General features: G+C 35.6%; 1 protein-coding gene across 1 annotated transcript; it reads left to right on the top strand.

Moving 5' to 3' along the window:
* The first annotated feature begins 15829 nt into the window (after nucleotides 1–15829).
* LOC149146086 (uncharacterized) lies at nucleotides 15830–20618 on the top strand. Its single transcript, XM_089452654.1, has 4 exons — nucleotides 15830–15968; nucleotides 17587–18186; nucleotides 18325–18450; nucleotides 18697–20618. Exons 1-4 carry the CDS (start codon nucleotides 15830–15832, stop codon nucleotides 20379–20381), a joined length of 2550 nt encoding a protein of 849 aa, XP_089308780.1. The 3' UTR covers nucleotides 20382–20618.
* Nucleotides 20619–24803: the final 4185 nt, after the last annotated feature.

Raw genomic sequence — 24803 nt, 5'->3', positions numbered from 1 at the left:
CCCGAGTGTACTACCAAAATTTTCCACCCCAGTGCGTCAAAGAAGGTGATATATAATGTTGTAGACACAAATCACCATTTCCCAGTCCCTGAACAAGGCCAAAGCCATAATCCCAACAGGCGCCAAATGTAAGACCTTCCCTTGGGTTCTGCCTACCTAAGATCTCACATGATATGGCGATCATTAATGGAATGTGATCATCTATCAGAACAGATCACCCCAACGTCCAATCCCCTGTATACATGCACCTCCATGCCTGCATCAAAATCATAGAACAATTATGTTATGGAATAAATGAACCGATCTCCACTGTTATCAACCCTCGTGAAATAAATGCAAAAAGCCTTCAACCAAACAGCCACATCCCTTAGCAAAGCCCCTAGCCACGCGTATGAGGTAGTGAGCCAAGTGGAGGGTATGGCACACCCCCCAAAGGTCGCCTCCAGCTTGGCCAAATAATTCCTTTGCATGTCACTCATTGTCGTAAGATTACCCGAATGTCGGAAAACGGCTAGCAGGGTTTCTCCGATCATTGTTCACTAGAAGGTTACCCCCATCAGGAAAGCAAATTTAACAACTCAAATATAAGGTATAATATAACCTTGGCACACCTTTTACAAGCCGGACGTGCATCTAGGGTTTTACTAGGCATCTATTTCCTATTTTTGTACAATCAAGCATTTTATGACTAGCACAAAAATAAGTATTCATAATTATGTAAACTAACTTAACAAATTATTTACAATCTGAACCACTCAAATTGAATGAAATTTGATACTTGTGCATATATATTAATCAAATTGAATGAGCTTTGAGACTTGTGCATGCATATTAGTGTAGCTTGGTGTTCATTTTGCAAAAATTCAAAGCTAAAAATAAGATTTTCTTTTGTTTAGACTGATTGTGATTCTTTTAGTTAGGAGGATCTAACTTTTCCCAAATATTGAGTTCCAACCACACACAACCCCTATAAACTCATACTTATCTTCAATTCCAAATTTACATATGCCACTAATGCGATTTTTTCCCAAAATCTTTTGTCAAAGTAAATATTCATACCATCACTAGTAATAATCCACTTTTAAGAAAAAATATATGTTATAACACTTATTCCACATTCATTAGGTACATCTATACCAAGATTTGATTTTATATACTAAACCCTAACATGCAAGTACTCTTACATGCATACTCTACTATAATAACACTTCGTAACCACAAATTTATATTTGTAATATCATTAACTTAACCAACAAAATATATTATACCATTATAATCCAAATATAGAAACTATCCAATAACATTTTGGATAACATGCATTATGTAAGTTTTTGTTACCCTATACTACTAGTGTAACCCCTTATTGTTATCAGTACAACCCCTTTATTATATTGTTGTGCCCATGTAGTCCCCATATTGTTATTTATTGTGCCTCATAGAAGCCCACTATTGTTATTATTGTGCCCTTACATTATTATTGTTATGCCAACTCTAATTATATTATGACCCCTTAGACTCCTATATATAGAAAGGACGTCTTGTCATTTGTATCATCCAAAGATTGTTCACTTGTGTAATGTAAAAGAGGTTGCCCCCTTGAAAAAGCCAAATTCTAAAGCGTTTATCTTTTTTTTTTTTCTAACTTTTTGTGAACTAGTTTCATAACAGTTTTACACCGTAAAATAAACTTTTTATTTTCCCTTATAACATAAAACTAAGTTCTACTTGTTTACTAATATAAACTTCAAACATGATTTTCAATATCTTACAATAAAAAAGGGAATGCATATTCGTCATAACTATTCATGCATGTATAAAATTACCTAGTCTTAGGTAACTATAAAGCATTTTATTGGTATGCAAGTAAAAATATACCTTTATATACATCTAGTAACGATAATTAATCTATGAATGGACTTGTTAACACACTAAATATTCCTTATATCACATTAGGTCTCAGGGGCATGACATTGTGAAAAACAACCCGCTACAGTGCGTGTGATTGGATGAGGCATGAGTAGCACATACCATTCACTCTAAAATTCACATGTTTATGACCTCTCTAAGTTCAACGATTAAAATTAATTTTAATCTATCCATATTCTCACATTCTTAATGTTTTACATTTTCCTTGAATACAACTTTTCTTATATTCAAAGTTGAGGGTTATAACTAATATTTATACATAAAAATTAAAAAAAAAAAAATATTGTGAATAGGTACAGACATGTATGATGTAATTGGAAAAATTGCCATAGAAAGTCATTGATATCAATTTATTTAAATTGAAATGAAAGCATATCAACCCAATCATATTGGTATGTGAAACATAGGATTTACTTTGTATATGTTATTTCGAAAAATATTATGTATATCTCTATATCTTTAAGTTATAATATATATATTTTTAATGAGTAATTTTAATATGAATTTATTTAAATTGAAATGAAAGCATATCAACCCAATCATATTGGTATGTGAAACATAGGATTTACTTTGTATATGTTATTTTGAAAAATATTTATGCATATTTTTATATCTTTTAAGTTATTATATATATATTTATAATGAGTAATTTTAATATTTGTTAGGGATTATATTTTCTATTTCACAGCTAAAGGCCTTGTCATATAGTTATATTTGTAAGATGTTTAAATGTGAAACTAGTATATAAATGATTATTTCAATCATTGATATATAATATGTACATATTAATACATACAAGAAATTGTTGAATTAGTTTTCGGGTCTTTTTAGACTCTAGTAACTACTCAAACTAACTCAATCTTTAACCCCGAAGATTAACTCTCTAACAATATTTAATTCAGTGCTATGGCTAATCTATACTAAATTCATATTCCTGAAGTGCAACTCTAAAGTGAACTAAAAAAAATACATGTACAAAGATTGATCAATAATATATAATATGTACATATTAATACATACAAAAAATTGTTAAATTAATTTCCGAATTGTTTTAGACTTTAATAATTATTCAAACTATCCCAATCTTTAACCCCAAAAATTAACTATCTAACAATATCAATATTAATTCTGTGTCATGACTCCTCTTTACCAAATTCATGTTCACAAAGTGCAACTCCAAAGTGAGCCAAAAAAAAAAAAAGTACGTGTACAAAGAGATCATTAACCTTGGTCCCTAGAAAGAAGGTGATGTGTTCATTACAAGCTTTTATTCTTTACCCTTAGAACAAATGATACACTAAAAGATTTTAAGAAAAATTCCAAAGTATGTAACTTGAAATAATCATGCAATAAACAAAACAAATGAAATGTCTTATTGAACTCGAGTTTTAGAGTAAAGTCTGATAATATGTTTAATGGTTTCCATTCAATTGCATAAATCTAGGGAAAAAAAATATAATACTAAATGCAAAAAAATAATATAAAAATGTTAATTAATTTATATTAATAAATGATCTATAATTTAAGAAGCTTTTTGGAATAAAATTGGCAATAATTAGATTCAGAGACGTAGTACATTTCAATGAACTTTAAATGTCATGTTTCAGTAAGTTAAAGGTTGATCTGGTCAAAATATTCATGAATTTAGGGATTAGGTTTTGAGATTATAAATTGATTGTAATGAGTTTTTAATTATTATACTAACTTATACTTCTATTGAATTTTTTCCTTATCCATAATGGTATTAAGATTTTCTTGCAATTAAATCGAGAGACGTTTTACCATTAATGGAATGTGTTTAAAAATAATGATATCGCAGAGGTTTTTTTAGTGATAATATCACATAAGACAATATGGAACACCAATGCTTGGTGTTTTAATTTCTTTATTGGAAAATATAAAATAAGCTAAAATGAGTCATTTCCGTAATTGGATAGTTAATGTATTTAATTACGTTATAAAAAAGAGTTTTGGATATTATTTTTAAATAATTAAAATAAATTTAATTAAAATTATTTTCAATTTATCTGAGTATTTAAAACTTTATTATACATAAGTAATATACATTTAAAAAACAAATCAAAAAATAATATGTTTTTAGGATAAACATATATTTTATATAAATACTTAATAACACTAAGATATATATAGGAAAAACACATATGCACATTCTTACATATAAGTTTATATTTGATGGGAGTAATAATTATTAAAATTTTGTTAATTTTTTCTTTTTATATTTTAATGTTTATTAGATGTTTGAATATGAGTGATTATTGATAGTTTTTGATGGAGTGTTCATTAAAGGAATTTTCTGGCGACGGGAAACACCGCTTTCCGGTAGACACAAAGTTCTTATAACTCATTTATTCCATATGTGAACTCTTGGCACACGTGTCCTCCACCGACTCTGACCTCTGGCGGTTTTCATTAAATCCTCCGACCTCCCCCACTTCCTCTGTATGCTAACTGCGTGGCAAGCATGTGTATTGGGTACAATACCTCACAGGTTACAGCACCGGGTGTTAAATGTTACACCTACAAACTTCAACATAACCACGTCTCCAGGATTGAGATACATGCTCATTCCTTTTGTTGATGTGATCATGGTGACCTCCTCTGATGGTCAATTGGCTATCACCACAGAATTCCCTAACAGGCAGATTTTGCTGACTAATAGGCTCATAATTTGCTAAGGTTATTGGGGCTACGGAGGTCGGGAGGTCCTATTTATGTTGATAATGTCATTCTCTGGGTAACTAAACTGAGTCTCAAAATGGGCGGGTGGTTTTACTGTTGGGCGTTCGCTCCATTTCAATGTTCGTTTAATTTTTGTTCCCTCTTTTACCCATCATATGTTCTATCAGTGTCTATCCTTTCTCGTTCACTAGATTATAGAATCGTGTTTCATCCAAGGTGGTTGTTTTCATTATTGGGTGCTCAACCCATATCTAGGTCTCGCTCATTCTTGTTATACTCTTATCACAGTGTTGCATGTTGTTCTCATCTATACAGGAGTCCAAGGTTTCTGGTTGGGTAAGATACTCCATGTTTTTTGTGCTCTTCTTGTGCAATATGGGGGTTGGCCCATCTTTTGAGTTGATGGTCGTTATGTCCCCGACTTTCTTGCAAAGTGCAGAGCCAACTAGGGTCTCGTTTAACTACCCAGTACTCTTAATTGTGGAGTATGGTACATAGGGACATTCTCTATCTAGTTTTGAGAGCACATTTAAGTGTTTTGTCCTCCACAAAGACCAAGTTTTTCTCTCAAGTTTCGTCAACCTAAGCAGCTCTCTCAGGTCTCTCTGTTAATTGCTCTTATTAATTTGTCCAGTCGGTTTTCGCAAGTAGCCTTTAGCCCGCGTTATTCAATCCACCTTACGGTTCGTATTCTTATTCAATTCTCTTTGCCTAGCCATACAACTGCTTATAGTGTCACTACCCATGTCCAAGTATTACACTCTTCCTCTCCCTCTGTAAATCCTTTCCCGTGGTCTATTGCAGTAGTGGTCTTTGTTGAATGTAGGTTAATTATGGCTCTAAGGATGTGGCAACCGACAAGAAGAGGTAGAGCAGTTGTGTCTTCCTCAACCAGACATCGTCATCTCTTTGGATGAGAGTTCGTGGCCAACTTTTTTTTGAATCTGCTCCATTGGAAGTTCAAAAGGAAATACTATGCATGGAAGGCAAAGAATTTGGCGATCGAAAATATTTTTCTGATTTAGAGATCAGTGGAATTGCCTCAAATGGGTGTCTATTGGCGGAAAAATAATTGATGGGTTGAGAACTTGGGTTCAGGCATAGGGACCAACAAAGGCTCCGTCGTATTCTAGCACAATGTTGGCATTCTCACCTTATTCATGATGAATAAAGCGTCTGACCCGAGACGTGTCGTGACCTTAGTTAGTTAAGGGGTTGGAATCCAGTGTAGGAATGCACCACATAGAGGTTATCAATACCCAGTATATTGTGAACTATAACAGTTAGACACCCAAGCACGCATAGAGAAGTAATATCACATAGGTACAAGCATGTTAAAATTTTGAAAACCCCACAAAAGACCATACATATAGGTACACATATATCCCTGTAATCTCTTCTTCTATTAAATCCTACAACATTGCAACATTTCATCTTCCTCGAAGGCCTCATAGAACTAACAGGAAACTAACACGATAGAGAAATACATAAACAAGATAATAAGGAATAGAGCAGGATCAAATGGGTCCACAAGAAGATTTTAGTATACCCTCTATCTCTCCCTTCTCGGCTTTCCGCTCGGCCTTCTTAAACCCTGCACTCACTTGGATTGCGACTTCTCCCTCGGATGCTCCACCTTTTCCTCTTACGACTGCATTTTTTTCTTGGTTATGTCTACTTCCTCAGTTGTCAAGCGTTCATCTCAGCTCAGTTGTGATTGCCTAAGTCCTGGTTTCTCTGGCCTTCCTTCTGCAACTATTGGTCTTTGGCGGGTCCCTTCTTCTTCTCCAATTATCTTCTCCACGACTTCCCAATGGTTACCTCTGGTCAAAATGTGGTCAACCTCCATAATGTATTGCAACCCAAAACGGAAGGACCCAATAGGCCCCGACCACAGTGCATTGACTCGTCCCTGAGTCAATCATTTATCAATTTTGTGGTTCATTCATTGTTGTTGGTGCTTCTTCTTGTGTTGTTCCTTCTTCACTGATTCCTTCCACAGAAGGACACAACTTTGGGACAGACTCAATGGCTGAATTGCTGAACTACATGTATGCATTGAGGGTCATCTTCCATGAGCCTATAAGAGTGCATGCTTGGTCGAGAAACTACGTCGTGAGTTCAGTAGTCGGATTAACAACGCGCATCCTCAGGAGAGTATTCCACTGTGCTTTCGTTTCCTCGTTGATCTACTATAGTGTCTCCAAGTGAGATTGTGTTGGTGACTTAAGGTCACGAAGGATATGCTTGGCCTTGCTTGACTCATCCTCGATTTGTTGGATTTGGGCCTCGAGGGCATCCACCTGTGCTAGAAGCTCCTTCTGCCATGTCTTGTCTTTGGTACCCATAACTTGGTTAAACAAATGATTAGCATGGTGGCACAGAGGGTAAACTGGTTTATTTTTCCTAGCCAAATAGCCTAACCAATCATGCACTTGCTCCAAGAGTCCTTAAGCCTCCTTTGTAGCCTGGATGATAGAGGCCTGGAGGAATGACCTATTATAGAGTTTTGTGAACCCAACGTTTCGAACTATCAAGTGAGTCCATCATCAGGTGATGCGTCAATATGTAGAATATCTATTGACGCATCCCCTGATGATGGACTCACTTGTAGTCCGAAACATTGGGTTCACAAAACTCTATAACAAGTCATTCCTCCTCTATCTAAAAACTATCCTCACCTATATGGATTCATTATTTAACTCTTATATAATTCACTTGTTTTGCGATAATAGTATAAAGTAAAAAAAAAAAAAAAATTGATACAGTGGCAATGCCTCATTAATGGTTCGTAATAAATATGTTTGCTTAATTTAATGAATATATGTTTCCAATATGCGTCCTTATATTCATTAAATTAAACAATATATATAAACATATCATGATGTTTATATATGGTGCTTAATTTGTTTTTTATGTATCATTGAAATGTATTAAATTCTTATATATATATTAAATGTCTCTGAATTATATACATTAAAGAAGTTAAAAAAATAAATTTATTAACGAATATATTTAAATAATATGTGATAACTCGTGTGGATATAAATTTTAATAATAAAAATAAATTTAATTGAAATATCATGTTGACTCGCAATTTTTTTAGGCCACAATAACAATTCTTTGTCTTTTCTATATTGGAACAAACCCAACAAAACTAGAATCTGATACTCTATTAAATACAATTATTATAGAGTTAAATAAATTAATCATATTGTATATTTTCTATTTTCTCATTAAAAAAAATAAATACCAAGAAATTTGTGTCCATGCTAGCTTGTCTTGGCTGGTATTATATTATCTCTAAAAAAAAAAATGTGAGAATAACATTATTTTTAAACACATCATATTATTATTAAAATGTCTTTAGATTTTATTATAAAAAAATTCTAAATATCAATATTGGTTTTTTTTTTTTAAACCTCATTTTCTTTTAAGGAAATGAGTATTCATATTATATGTGAAAAATGTTGGATTCGGAGCCAGTCTCCGTACGTATTTTGCATTGTTTATAGGAATTACATCTAGAGACTCAAAAAAAAAAAAAAAGTTTGTCTCTATATCTACTAATTACACTTATCCTAATGTATATCCAACTGTAGACATGACAAAAGACACCTAAAAACTCCCTATAATGACCTAACATCAAAGTCTATATAAACAACTAACAAGAAATTTTCAGAAATCTGCGCCATAATATTAAAAATTTAAACCTAACATTTTCAATAAAACAAACCTTGACTTATTTAGAAATAATAATTTAATTTGTGCCATAATATTAAAAATTTAAACCTAACATTTTCAATAAAACAAACCTTGACTTATTTAAAGATGATAATTAAATTATTGTATAATCTTTAACTAGATCAACCCTTAACTTATCAGTTACAATTAAAGAATTTTTATTGTTAATTCTTTTATGTTTTTGTTTTTTTAATTGATAATCACAAATTTTCAAAAATCTGTGCCATAATATTAAAAATTTAAACCTAACATTTTCAATAAAACAAACCTTGACTTATTTAGAGATGATAATTAAATTATTGTATGAATCTTTAACTAGATCAACCCTTAACTTATCTGAGAGTTACAATTAAAGATTTTTTCTGGTTAATTCTTTTTATGTTTTTGTTTTTTAATTGATAATTACACATTATTGTAATTTTTCGTCAGTTAAATTATAATTTTTATTTCAGTAAATTTAGTGTTTTGAAAAACAAATTAGTAGCAACAATGTGTCTTATGGACAGTGGAGTGAATGTAAAAGCCATGAGAAAACTTGCATATGCAGCGTTATTTATTTATTTGTTCATATATTTATTGCTCAAGGGTCTTGTGGAAATGGAAAGATCGACCAACTTCCGACATTACAAATTTTAGAAACTTAAAACGTTGCATCTATGCATCGAGCTTGATTGAGGTCGACGTTATTTTCTTCACCATCTAGATATTTATGCCAACAAAACTTCGACTCCTCGACTATTTAAAAGGCCATGATATGGAGTCAGGGTCAAGACCTTGCTCATGGGTCTTGTGGAAACGAAAACATGCGTCAACTTCTGACATCGCAAATTTTAGAAAGTAAATAATTAACACATCCTTGTGTTTATGTGTCACGTCTGACTGAACTCAAAGTTATTTTCTTCCGCATCTAGATGTTTATGTCAATAGAACTCCAACCCCCCGACTATCTAAAACACCACGATATGGAGTTGGAGCCGACACCTTGCTCACGAGCCTTCTGAAAATGCAAAGATGTGTATACTTCTGACTTCGCAACTTTCAAAGTGTTAAATTCCTAGAAAACTTAGTCGCAACTGCTATAGAAAAACATGGAATCAAGGTTAGCAAACCATATGGAATCGAGGTTGGCACCTTGCTCACAAGACTTGCAAAAATGCAAATATGGGCCAACTTCCAACTTAGTTGTGGCCAGTTACTACTACTTTACTCCTACAACATTGCACTCAAAGCATCGAAACTCGACCCCGCAATGCATTTAACACTGAAACTTTGGTGTTATTTTTATATTTACCCACAAACTCCATAATTTTTTGTTAAGAAATAAAATCACGCATTAAACCAGAGTTTTCTCGTAGGGAGATCTCAAAAACTCACCAAGTTTCTGTTGCTAGAATCCAACAATCTGCTTACCTGAACAATTGTTGTTGTCTAAATTCTAAAGGAATTCTGCGAAACAGTGAACCATTAGAAGTCCAAACTATGCACCACGACGATTAAACCAGAGATTAATGTTCATACATTTACATGTCAGATGGTCGTCGAGGAGGTCGGTAATCCTGTGACCTAGCACATAACCAAACACCTTTAAGGTTTTGCAGAAAAAATTATTGCTTGCACCCGATGAAGTAAAAAAAAATATGCAACAAGTAGCTTCCTTGGTAACAACGGAAGCCTCAGAAGCGAGAGCTATGCCACAAAGAAAATGCAGGCATGTAAATGGGAATTTGAGCTTCAATGAGCGCCACAACACCAAGAAAACAACTCACAATTAATTAGAAATGTGATTATCGATAAGTTGTTAATAAATTGTCCACCAACACTCTTAAAACCAAATTTATGGCACCATAGCTCAAAGCAGGTCCAACTTAACTCCCATTGTACACAAAATCACTCTCCTCTATACTATCCAATCAACCCGATCAACCGTGTATGGAAGGATAATGTCTACCCTCAAAATCTGGAACCATGCGGTGGCAAGCTAACGTCACCCAAAAAATTCAAACAAAAAGCTAATGTTACTTATAGAAATTTGGAAACTTTCCACAATACATACAAATTAATAACCACAACTCGATCATAAATATCAGTGCACAAACAATAACATAATAATATGTGATAATTCATTTTGATATAAATTTTAATAATAAAAATAAATTTAATTGAAATATCATGTTAGTTCGCAATTTTTTTTAAAGCAACGTTAACAATTCTTTGTCTTCTCTATATTGGAACAACCCCAACAAAAACTAGACTCTGATACTGCAATAATTATCTAATTAAGAAATGAATCATTTCAACTTATTGTTTATTTTCTATTTTCTCATTAAAAAAAAATTAAACACCAAGAAATTCGTGTCCATGTTGGATTGTATTATATTACCACTAAAAATTGTGAGAATAACATTATTTTTTAACGCATCATATTATTATTTAAAAAATGTCTTAAACTAATTCTTTTTAGTGAAATGAATATTCATGTTATATTAGAAAATAGTTGGATTATGGGCAGCCTCCCTACGTATTTTGCGTTGTCTATATAGAAAATAAATCCATAGACTTAAAAACGGAGAGTTTGTCTCTATGTCTACTAACTACACTTGTCTCTATATTAGTGTATATCCGACTGTAGACATGACAAAAGACACCTAAAAACTAAAGAAATTTTCAAAAATATCTAGTGGGCCATAATATTAAAAATGTAGACCTAACATTTTCAATAAAACAAACCTTGACTTATTTAGAGATGATAATTAAATTATTGTATGAATCTTTAACCAAATCAACCCTTAACTTATTGTATGAATCTTTAACCAAATCAACCCTTAACTTAATATCTGATAGTTACAATTAAAGTTTACTCATAGCCGCTTTTATGTGGAAGCCTCTTGGACCATGGATAGCTTAGGAAGATAGATTAATTATAAATTAGCATACTATTCTTTAAGTTTAACATCATACTTGTTCCATGGATCGATGCATAAATCCTGAATAGAAGACATCGAACATATTATCAAGTTTCACTTTATAATTCACTTAAAAGTTCAACAACACAAATTATTCAAAAGAGGTCAAAGTTATATGAAAAGTATGTGTAGCCTAAATTGTTAGGTTGCATATATATATATATATATGTGGGGTAAATAAATTTTATATATATATATATAATTTTTATTTTGTTATTCTTGAGTTTAAGAATAAAAATATTTGTTTTAGAGGGGTTATTAAGATCCATCTTCATAAGTTATACATTTTTTTTTTTATAATTTGCATGTGAATTTATTAGTGGCCTGGTACAAGCTTATTGCCAAAGGTGACGTGGTGGGCTATGGGTCTACATGTCATGGGCCTCCACACTTTTTACCTAAGGTGAACTCAACAGTTAGTCATTCCCCTATCTATTTGCATTCCTATGTACCTGATTCATTCATGGATTCAGGGATGTGAAATTTAATGAACCATAAGGGTGATGCGATCTTTGTAGTGTGTGTGTCCTATGGTTCCAAAATTGTATTCATGGAAGTTGGCCTTAAGTTCAACATGCAATAAATGGGCTTTTGGTGTTAGTTTGGAAGCTTGGTCTCTCTTGTTGATCACCGGGGCTCCCTTACAGTCAATATCTCTAGAGGTTCAAAGAAATTCAACAATGGCATGGGTCTCTTGTTTTGTATCTTGAATGGTGCCTAGTTCAACACTCTCTGACTCTCATTCTTGGTGTTTCTCCTCTGCATATTTGCCAGTGAGTCTATTTGTTGCTTGGATTGGAGATGGGTTTTGTTTTCTATTGGTTTGTCAATGGTTCTCTAGGCTAAAACAATCCAAGTCTCTCTACCATTTAGTGTGCCCTTGCCCCTCTCTTTTTGGATGGTGGAGGCTATGTCAGAAGGAAGTTGTCGCGGGTGATTTTACATACCAATTTTGGTCAACTGAGGAAAGGAAGGTACAAAAAATTCATTTTTATTGTTAAATTGGTTGTCATTCTCTTTTATATTCAATTTGAGTGTCTCTATTGGGTCGATTCCTATTTTCTTTCCAATTTGAGGAGCCTTCATAATTTCAAAAATTTCGGCCCTCACTCACCAACGATGAGCCCTTCCCCCAGTTCTTAGGATTCCCTTCTCTAGCTAAATCAGTTTTCGGACACCAACTCTCACTTGTTTCCCTGGATTACTATGGAAAACCAAGGATATAAACAAGAGAACTTGGAGAATTCACGTGGAAAAAGTGTTTGAAACCTCTTCCCACATCCTCCTATCAATTTTCATGTGGAAAATGGTGATCTCCAAGGGAATATTTTCCAACAATCCAATATTATTCTACACCTAATTGAGGAAATGCAACGGCTTCAAGTAAATCATTAGGGCATTGAGATTGGCGCCCTCTGTAACCAATTGGTCAAATTGAAAACTCTGAGAAAAGAAGGAAACCATCACATCTTTGCAAGTAGTTCCCATGAGGAACAATTTGATAATATCTTTGTATACTCCACAAGATGTAAGTAGTTCCCATGAGGACCAATCTGATAATATCTTTGTATACTCCAACCTTGTTTCATGACCTCAATCTGCAATGATGTATTTCTATGTGGTTAGTTTTGTCATATCTATAATTGTCGCCTAGTTTGCCATATGTATGTCAAAAACAATATACTCGTTGAAGATCTCGGTTCTTCTATTTTTTTCCCTCACGCAAAACTTGCTCTAAGATTGCAACATAAAATTTCCCGAATATTTTGTTGTGACTAAACACAAAGTTAATGGAAAATTACTCATTATTATAAAAATAATGGAAAATTACTCCTTTTATATATATATATATATATATATATATATATATATTAAATTTACACAATTTAACTCAAAATCTAATTAACTATTGAAAATATTATAATTATAAGTTATTAATTTTATAAAATTTGAATTTTCTATTTATTTATTTCTATTGTCAAAAATATAATTTAAAGAATCAAATATTATTAGTCCCTGCCTCCAGCATAACAGGGACTATAGCGTGCCTCCAGCATAGCAGGGACTATAGCGTTCGATTGAGCGTTGACCAGGTATTAGTTCTTTTGTTGACCGTAAACTTTCAGTGTTTAAGCAATGTTTATTGCTGGCGATTTGGCTTCAAAAATTTTTAACCAAACTTTCGATTTCACCCTCTTATTGCAAGCGTCTCTTGCCCCGATGTGATTTTAGTGAAGGCAAGTTATTTTATCCTAAGTTTTCTCTTTTTTACACTTGTCACTGTTGTGTGCTGACATGATTGTTCAGAGCAATGAACTACATGACGAGATAGGTGGTGACCATCTGTGAGTCTTTTTGCATGTAGTCACATTGATAGAGGCATCCTCATGTGGCTTACAATAGATTGTATACAGTCGGTTCAATTCAATTTGCATCAGAGCCAGACAGTTCAATTTGCATCAGAGCACAGTCGGTCCAATTCAATTTGCATCAGAGCCAGCGGGTTCAATTCGCAGAAGAAAAGCAGAGAAAGACAAGAGCCTAATTGCACTTCTTCGTTGATCCACTATTTCACTGAACACTTCTTTAGTTAATTTGCACTTTTTCATCGATCCACGGCTTCACCCAATGCCTATCTTATCGAGTTAATCTGCGCCTGGAGGTACAATTTTGAAATTCAATTATTTTTTTTTGTCAGCCTAAAAAAACCATGACTTTTCATTATAAAAATTATTACAGTAGCTTGTTTTTGTTATGCTTCTTCAAAAAACAATTTTGAATTTCGAAATTTAGTTAAACAAGTTATAAAAATGATTACAGTAGCTTGTTTTTTATATGCTTCTTCAAAAAACAATTTTGAATTTCTAAATTCAGTTAAACTGTAATTTCTTAATTACTTAATTCAAATGGACTTACCAAAATGAAGTATGACAAGAGGAGTAAGTCTTCAGAGACTTATGGAAACCTGTTACTTGGAACGGAATACCAAATATGTAAAGTCTGCCAAAGACTGGCAAAGACTGTACTAAGGGCTCTCTTTTGATAATTGCCTCATGAGCAAAGACTGGCAAACACTGTACTAAGGACTCTCTTTTGATAGTTGCCTCATGCCTTGCTTGGCAGGATTTTTCATTCTCCAGGTGGTTACCATGTTCATGCACAGTTACAAATGTCTTCATGGTTCTATTCAGATATTGGAATTCAAATAATAACATCCATTGCTTGAATTGCATATTGTTGCATATCGTTGCATGGCCCTGTATTCCGGGCATGCTACATCTCAAACCCTTCTAATCCGTTGTTGCATATACTACAGTTTGGAGACTCTAGGGATAGGTTTGCATTCTTCACCTTTTCAGGAAATTTCTCTTTCTTCTGTACTACATGAAAGTTTTATTTTAACGAAACCTTGAACCTTGATAAGAAGCTTTCAAGTAACTATATTGACTACCAGTTTTCACCAACCACACAGGCCACAATTTGACACAAATCGGTCCTATACTATAGCCAAATGAATTCTATACTGTAGCCACATCGCTACAACCATTTCACCAAGAGAATCAAAGATCAATATAGGAAAAGAGAACCAGGTTACCTAACCACGCAAAAACTGCAAAATTTGGACTTTTAGGACAATCTGTAACACAACAATTGACTTGCATTGGAAAAAAAATAAAATTTAAAGCCAGATGTAAAAGAGTGGGTCTCCCAACTTACATCTCTGTGCATTGAAAAACATCAGAGCCTTGTGAAGTGCCTTGGTATAACTATCAGGAGGCGGAGCAGAATGTTTATGTCTGGGCACCAATTTGACAATAAGAGTCACCAGTCCGGCTATTGAACCCGACAATAAAATTGATATAACAATCCACTTGAAAACAGTCCTGCTGCAGACAATGCATCCCAGATCCACATACTTCTTCTTCTTCTGCTCTCCAGGCCCCAACAGCCAGCTCTATTGAGTCTCATCTAGCTGCCTGGAAAGAGCGGATCTGTCAAAGTCCTGCAAGTTCCTGCTCCTGTCATCGTCCGTGGCTGAATCGGCATTGATCTCCAGGGCTCCTCCCCACGGATCTCGCCCATACATCGACATGGTGGAACAGAGTCCCACAAACCCAAAGTCCCAAAGATCTCAGCACAGCCACTGAAACCACCCGGTTAGTCTCAGGTGGGTACCTGAGATTTTTCACAACAAACAGCCACTGAAACCAGGATTTTCTCAGGTGGGTGGCTCAGATTTTTCAAAGAGGAATTGGAAGATGGAAAGAGGGAGTTAGCTGCATCTGAGGTTTTGCTTAATGAGTTGCCCCCTTCCGCGGACCGCACCCACCTTTGTCCAAGCGATATTGTTGGAGTAGACGGAACGATCCCAACGGCTTAGCCTCCGGACGCCCCACGACAACACGAGAGGCAAATCCCTGCAGAGCTTCGTCAAAAGCCCGCCTATTATGGTTGTGCGACACGTTGGACATGCAAAAGAGACAGAGGTAAAGACGATGGGTATGCAAGAAGGATTGATTAGCCTCCGGGATGGACACGCCCCACGGCAACACGAGAGGCAGATCCCTGCAGAGCTTCGTCAAAAGCTCGCCTATTATGGCTGTGCGATACGTTGGACATGCAAAAGAGACAGAGGTAAAGACGTTGGGTATGCAAGAAGGACGAGAGGCAGGCAGGTGGTGGTAAAATTGTGGGCCCACGGGATTTTGCGTGTTTGAAATATATTTTTGTATTATATTTTTTTTGCATGTGTTACAAGTGTCTTTTTGAAAGCTCTGTCTCTCGCAGAAATGAACCTTGATGGGTGACTCAACGTGCCTCCATCTTCTCTGCTGAATTAGGACATCTAAGTTCTTCACTTGTGTATATACCCCATCTGACTATTAGCAGCTTCCATGGCTTCTGTGTTAGAAATTAATGGAGAATAGGTTATGTAGTTATGATTTGCTCTTTATTTGACATTCAGTTCCTATTAATTAGGAATCTGTTTTTGCCTATGTATCTATTTAATTCCTGATGATTAATGAATAAGGGGAAGCAAATGCATTTGCTGGAGGGAGCTCCTGGTGATCTACACCTGTGAGCTCCCGTGTGTTTGTCTAAACTTTTGTCTTCTGCATTTCTTATCATGGTATCAGAGCTGCTAAGATCTGAACCTGTGTTGTGAGGAGGTGCATTTGGATCCATTGTGCTGAAGGAAAATCATAGTTGCGATGTGCAGACTAGTGTGGAGCAGCGGTAGCTTGTTTTTACAGTCCGTGAGCTGAGCTTAGAGCGTATAATAGTGAGATCGGAGAGAGTCGTTGCGCTGGGGTGAAATGACTACGAGAAGGGTTCATAGCTCATTTCAATTAATCTCTCTAAATCTGTAGAACTCTGAATTCGGCCAAATCGAGGGTTTAACTTCTGAAATCAGCCATTGTTTCAGGATATGATGGTTTAAGAATTGTGATATTTAGGGATCTGTCGATATGAATACAGTACCTATCATTTGACGGAGTGGAGGCTAATCGAGGCTGCGTGGAGGTGTTGGAGCTATGGAACATTGAGCAGAGGACTGCCGTTTGGGAAGAGGCCGTAGAGAGGAGGCCAGATCGTCGAAGGGAACAGCGGAGGAGGCTAGATTGCCAGTAGGGCTACAAGGAGTTCAGATCTAGTAGCGTGGAGAGTGGATCTAGTGAAGCCTGTGGAAAACAGCATCCCGTGGTGCCAGAGGAGTCCGCATCTAGAGGAGTTGCAGGATCGGTTGCCCAGCAGGGGCGTCTTCTCGTTAGTGGCCTTGTGTGGTTGATTTAAACTAGGTGCACTCAGCAACGGTAGCCATTGTTGTGAAGCGGTTGCCCCTTCATCGAAGATCTGAGCTCTGCTAGTCAGAGAGGCAGATCGTGAGTTGTGCCGAGAGGGCGTTGAGCGAATTGTAAATTGCAGTTCTTCTCTCTCAAATTCCTTCAAAATTCCGTAAGAAACCAAGAGTTTCAGGAATGCGCGTGCCTCGACAATAGTGATCTGGGATCTAGCATCAAGATTGAGTTTAGATTTCCATGCAGCAGAAATTTTCTGAGCATCATTTTTCTGCTAAAACTGATTCCTGTAAATCAAATATTGCTTGATAATCGTTTTTTTTAAGTTGCCGGGTAACCTGTTTTTTTTTTCAAGATGAATTCTCAGATGGCAGATTATTTAAATGAAAGCAGCAAATTGGATGGTTCCAATTACATAAATTGGAAATTTAAGCTTCAGACTTTGCTTGAAGGTCAGAATACCTACAGCATTGTCATCGGTGATGAAGGTAAGCCAACTATTGCAAATGGTGGAACGAATGCAACAACTCAAGAATGGGAGAAAAGGGAGCTGAAGGCAAAGGTCCTACTAAAATTGTCAGTTAAAGATTGCATCATCCCTCATATTCGGGATTGCAAGACAGCGAATGAGATTTGGACAACTCTCAAAGACATGTATGAAATCAAGAACACCAGCCGAACCTTGTTCCTCAGGAAGAAGATCCTCTCAATCAAGATGGAGGAGAATGAGTCTGTTTCGTCATTCTTATCTCGGATAAAGGAAGTTAAAGATAAACTATCTGATATCGGTCAAACCGTGGCAAATGATGATCTGGTGACAATCACCATGAACGGTATGACAGATGACTATCAGATGTTTATAACTGGATTGAATGCAAGGGAAAAGCCTCCAAGTTTTGAAGAGCTTACTGGAATTTTGCTACATGAAGAGGAAAGGAGGTCGTCTCTCAAGCCTCAAGATCCAGATCTTGCATTGATAACAAAGTTCAAGCCAAAATGGAGAGCGATGGCTGATCAGAGGAGGGGCAACACATCAGAAATGACACCACAAGGTATGACCTCGTATAGAAATGACTCTGCTCCTGAATGTTTTTATTGTGGTAAGATGGGCCATATTGCTAAATTTTGTCGCAAGAAGAAGGCAAATCAAGAGAGGTACAATCAGAAAAGGCATGCAGGTCATTTGGCAGATGCAGATACAGACCCAGATCAGAATCTGGATGTTAAACTATTTATGGCCGAGGGTGACACTGCTATTGAGGAGGATGAATCAGATATTTGGATCGTGGATTCTGGAGCCTCCTCGCATATGTTAGGTAAAAAGCAATGGTTCAGAAATTTTAAAGAATCCAACACTGGAGTAAAAGTCTATCTTGGAGATAATAGTGGGTACGAGATCAAGGGACATGGAGATGTCCTTGTTACTATGCCTGATGGTAAGATCACGAATATATCTGATGTGTGGTATGTTCCTGGCATTAAGAAGAACCTGATTTCTGTGTCCAAGATTACAGATCAGGACCTCAAGGTAGAATTTTTTAAATCTTATTGCATTATTAAAGATTTGTTGGATCAGATGAAGCCCATTGCTACAGGTATTCGCATAGGAGGACTCTACAAGTTGGATGTGAAAAGTACGCCTCAGCAAGCCTTGATGGCGTCAAATAAGTCTGCAAATGAAGACGGACTCTACAAGTTGGCTCAAGAAATAAATACCCCAGAAGTTTCTTCTATATGTGAAGACGGAAATGAGTCTGCCTTTGTGGACATTAAGCCGGTCGATGATGTTGTTAAGGCCAAACCTGTGGACACCCCTATTGAGGTCGATGGTGGGACAGACGATTGTTACAAAACAGAGGATGGCGCCGGACAGTTTGACAAACAGTTGTCTGCTCTGGAATCATATCTTGGGTTGTCTGAGTATTCTATTGCTAAAGCAAATCTGTGTCCCAGTCCTAGTCATTTTGCCAAATGGCTTTCCAGGATACAAAGAAAGTCTGCCATGGAATGGCTGGAGCTGTTGCTGCCCTGCACCCGCTGGATTCGAACCTACAAATGGAGAGAATACCTGCAGGCCGACATTATGGCCGGGATCACAGTCGGCACAATGCTCGTTCCTCAGGCAATGTCATATGCAAAGTTAGCTGGACTTCACCAAATTTATGGACTTTATTCTGGTTTTGTTCCTGTATTTGCGTATGCAATTTTTGGCTCATCGAGGCAACTTGCCATTGGACCCGTAGCGTTGGTTTCACTTTTGGTTTCTAACACCTTATCCAGTATTGTGGATTCAACTGATGACCTATACACAGAGCTTGCAATACTGTTGGCTCTTCTAGTTGGCATCTTGGAGTGTTTAATGGGAATTCTCAGGCTTGGATGGCTTATTCGTTTTATAAGCCATTCTGTCATTTCAGGTTTAGGTGACAGTGGCCAAGAGCTGGGAGCGAGCGAGCAGATCCCTCAACAGAGTTCTCAAAAATTGATTAGTTTGAGAGATATCAAAATGATTAATGTCACAGATACCAAGGCTCTCTTGGCATTGCTCAGCCAGGATCGAACGCTGGAGAACGTCATCCCCGAATTCTTTTCCAAATTCAAACGCCATGATCATTTCGATATCTGCTGCACTCTTGTCCTCCTCATAGAGGATAAGAGAATCTTGAAGCAGTCTCAGCGCTTGGTAGCATTTTATATTCTGCATGATCTCTATTGTGGGGAACAGTCATTTGTGAATCCATTTAATTCTTTCCTCATTGATGTTGCCTCTGATGACAGTGCTAACATTGTGGAGAGGGCATTTCTGCTTCAGTTTCTTGGTTCTACACATAGCAACAACAACAAAAAGGAGATTGTAAGCCAAACTGCAGCCGAGTACATCAGGACTTTTGATCCAAATTCACATACATTCTTGACTCGTGAGCAACTGCAGAAACAATATTCTGATAAGCTACCAGTAGAGTCATATAAAAGTTATTTTAAAAATGCATCTATCAAAAATGTAATACGAGATCCAGATATTCCCCAAGGCTGTGATGCAGATGCACCTGAGCTTGATGACTCCACTCCCTTAGGTAAATATCGAATAGGTGGTGGAAATAGAGAGACAGCAGCAGCTGGCCTGATTCAGAATACATCATTGAAAGGACTTGAACCACCATGGATTAGGCCAGTCCCACCCAGGCTTCCTGAACAAGATGGAGAGTTAGTGTGGCTTACACCTGATAACAATCATGAGTTGCTCTAGGATAAAGGCATGTGTGCTGACACTAGTCGTGGAGCTACTGTCAGGGATTTGATAGGCAAAGCTCTAAAAGGAGCACTTGCGCCTACACAACAGCAGAGAGTCCTCATGGAGCTTGAAGCTGATCCAAAGCTTGTTTATCACTGTGGGTTGTCTCCACGTTGTCTCCCGGAATTGGTTGAAAACAATCCTGTAATTGCTGTTGAAGTGCTTCTGAAGTTGATGAATTCAGTACATATAGCAGACTATTTCAAAGTACTTGTCAATATGGACATGAGCCTGCACTCTATGGAGGTTGTTAATAGGCTTACAACTGTTGTTGATCTTCCCACACAGGAACCACAATTCACTAAGCCACTAGGAAGACTGAAGTTTGATTTGTTTAGGGACATTTTAGGTGTGTTTAAAAATCCCTTTCTCCATTAAGGGGATGTTAGAAATTAATGGAGAATAGGTTACGTAGTTATGATTTGCTCTTTATTTGACATTCAGTTCATATTAATTAGGAATCTGTTTTTGCCTATGTATCTATTTAATTCCTGATGATTAATGAATAAGGGGAAGCAAATGCATTTGCTGGAGGGAGCTCCTGGTGATCTGCACCTGTGAGCTCCCGTGTGTTTGTCTAAACTTCTGTCTTCTGCATTTCTTATCATTCTGCAAGTAGGTGGTTTGTCCTATATTTTGGGATCATTGTATTTGTTCTTCAGGTAACAAATGCGATGTTTACTGATATGTCTTCTATGCTTCATGAATTCTGTTCTTCTTGTTTTTCCAATCTCTGGAAGTATTATATAGCTTATCTCTGTTTGATGAAACAGATGTTTGTGAAGGCTGCTGAATTCTGTTCTTCTTGTTTTTCCAATCTTTCGAAGTATTATATAGCTTATCTCTGTTTGATGAAACAGATGTTTGTGAAGGCTGCTGAAGTCGGAACTTCAACAGTATCTGGGGTGAGTATATATGAAATTTTGGTTTACTCTGCAACAACAAAAAAATTCATTGCACTTACAGAAGCTGAAGCATTATTCACGCAGCAGTAGTACCTTAGCAGTGCATTTATTATTGTTAGCCGGTAATATGGACCTACTTCAGTAGCTTCAGATTCAGATTCAGAGAAGCTAGGTACCCTTTGAGGGAGCAGGCCTGGAATTTTGCCTTTATAAGAGTCTTTGACGGTAAGGAAAATTTTGAAACATCTAAAGGTGACGGGTAAAAAAAATATGAAACAGTAAATTTGATGACCAAACAGTAGTAAAGTTTAATGAGTGGTTTTAAACAGAAACCAAGTTAGACACTGTTGTAATATCTATTTCTTGTCAAGATTTTTTTAGTAAATTGGTTGGAAATGAGAGTCTTATAGATAAAAGTAAATGCTGAGAAATATTTTAGTAACGAATCATGGTTACATACATTTTATAAACAATTTAATAATTTTTTTGATGTTATAGAGCTACATACATCTTATAAACAATTTAATAATTTTTTTGATGTTATAGAGCTAAAAGTAAATGCTGAGAAATATTTTAGTAACGAATCATGGTTACATACATTTTATAAACAATTAAATAATTCTTTTGATGTTATGGAGCTAAATTAATAAGCTATTATACCTTTTTTCTTTTAAAAGTAAACACATTCAAACCTCCCTTCTTATGGTTATAAAGAAATTACATATAACAATACCAAAAAAATATGACACTTAAAATACCTGAAATGACATGCCTGAAAAAAAATTCCCCTTGATCAAATCTTCGATCAAGATATTTTTTAAATTCCAGGTCTGCCAGGGAGATAGATAACAAGATATATTTGGCATTCCAGGTGTGGTAGGGAGATAACAAGATATACTTGAAATTCCAGGTCTGGTAGAGAGATACAAAATGAAAACCATATTTTAATGATTTACACTATCATTTAATGTTTAAAAAACAGTTCAGAAAAGCTGAAGCATTATGCACGTAACAGTACATTTAATATTGTTGTCAGTAAGATATAGACAGGTGTAGCTGAAGTAAAATCAGATCCAGAGAAGCTAGATGCCCTGTAAGGAGATGTCAAGTATGTGTTAATGAAATGAAAACCATATTTATACTTTGTGGAGTCTGGATCCACACTGATGTATTTCAATGAAGTTTTGGCTCTTATAACTTCTTTGGACAGACTCATGAATTTACAACATAACATTATTCTGTAAAGGAGGAATAATAGTTAAACAAGGCTAAATTATTCAGTGAAGCAGGTTGCGTGTACATATATTTTATTTTGGAGTCATTGTGGCAGCTCAAAGAACTCGAGTTTCTCAACCCCGACAGGGATTACCGCTACGACAGTGGCTGCCTTGTTATCTTAATGAGCATCTTATCTTCCAATTTAAAAAAATAAATAAACACCATTGTTTACAACTTCATGTAATGAATTTTACATCGTCTCTCCTACGACAAAGTATTTCGTGTGTTGGGTATCATTTCTTATTCTACATGAATTATGTTTTTATACTTAAGGTTATGTTGCCATTTGGTTCTGTTACGAGTTTTTTTGGTTGATATAATATTTACATATCATTACATTGTTCACTCAGGAGGACATGAACACAGAATTTTAGGGACCAGAGTTTTTTATCACAGGACCATCACTAATCAGGATTCCTCACCTGAGCTTGGTTCTGTTACTAGTTATTAGATGATGTCCTCTTTAGTCTAATATATATATATTATATGTTTTATAGAATATTGATAGATTTTTTTTTCTAAACTAAATTTTTATTTTATAATCTTTAATGTAAGATATTGGTATATTTGGTAGTATCCTGTAAGGTAATGGGAATTTTAAATATTAACTATTTTTCATCTCTAAATTCCTGTTTATCTTTTTATATTTACCTAAAACAATTATGAAATTCACATATAAAATATCAAATAATAAATGAAATCGGGTGGATACATGTATTTATAAAATAGATGGCTGATGAGATCTTATAAAACATATTCAAGCTATTAATTTTAAAAGGATTATGTTTATTGGCATAAATATGTTGAAATATGTAACTAGGTTTGGTCTTCATAATGACATATGTAATCATGATTTTTTGTATTTGATGTAATGAGAAAAATAAATTTATTATTGATATCATTGAGGCATGGGTTTCATGCTCAAGGACATTTATCTTATAGGTAAAGCACCCATTGAGTGCTTCTAGATTTGTCATAAAGCCAATTGGGTCATTATCATGTATTGAAGACCCATTTGGGCATGCTACATATGGTAAAGAAAAATTTATTTGAGTCAAAAGACCCTCCAAGACCTCGTCATGATGTAAAGATCAAGTCGGCCTACACACATGGACAAGTCATCCTAAAAGATGCAATTCGACCTAGTGGAAGACCTATATAAAGGAGACTTCGACCTCACTTGGAGGATACACATTCACTCACCAATTCGTACAAGGAAGAGCAAGAAGTGCGAAGAAGAGAGAGACTAGAAGAAGATAAGAAAAGAGAAATTTATTTATTTATTTTGGGCTATATTCTCTACACATGTGAAGGTTAGGGCATCATCTTGCAACAATAGAAATCAAGTTGCAATCAATTTAAGAAGGTTGGTTTTTTAGTCAAAGGAAGTTTATCTTGCAAGTCTAGTTGATAAGAAGGAGGTCTCATCTCAAGCAAAGAATAAAATAAGGACACAATCTTCGTCATTATCTCACACGTGTCACCTAGGGCTTATGCAGAAGAATCTATTGGACAAAGTTGTAGAAGAACCTGCTAGAGGCATCGAAGTTGTAGAAGAATCTGTTGGGCAGAAGAATCTGATGGGGGTCGAAATTGCAAGAGTTGCTGAGAAGGAAAGCTCATCAAAGGATTTGGTATTGGAGGGTCTTGGGCAAGGGTTATAGGTCTTGGAATTCATCAATTAAATATTCCATAAGAAGAGGAATTCTTGTGGGTTTTCCTCTCAAGTAGAGAGGTTTTGGCCTTGGATGATTGCCTACATCTTGTCCTATTGTTTCATTATTCTTTATATTTTGGTAGCTATTTGATGAAAAAAACATAATAACAATTAAGGAAAAGAAGAATAATCAATATCATTAAAAGGACTTCACAAGTAATTATTAAAGGAGAGAAATCACCTACACTTGTTGCTCCTAGATTTCTCAACATGGTATCGGAGCTAAGGTGACTACATAAAGGAATTACATCTTGAAGAAGGACCATCAAAAGGAGTATCAATAAAGGTCAAGGTATCAAAGAGGAAAATGAACCATCAAGCAGGGATACTTAAGGACCACAAAACTCTAAGGATCATTAAGGAGGGCCATTAATCATGTTTCAAGGATCATCACATCTCAAAGAGAAGAAGACCTCAAAACCCTATCTCATATGAAGAAAGGTTATACACTTGAAGCATTCTTAAGAAGCTCACGCA

This window comes from Pinus tabuliformis, chromosome X (genome assembly GCF_031772625.1).
Source record: "Pinus tabuliformis cultivar Carrire ecotype Pingquan chromosome X, CPIR1, whole genome shotgun sequence".
NCBI lineage: Eukaryota > Viridiplantae > Streptophyta > Pinopsida > Pinales > Pinaceae > Pinus > Pinus tabuliformis.
The sequence above is the reverse complement of the archived record's forward strand: the minus strand, read 5'-3'. Positions and strand labels throughout refer to the sequence as shown.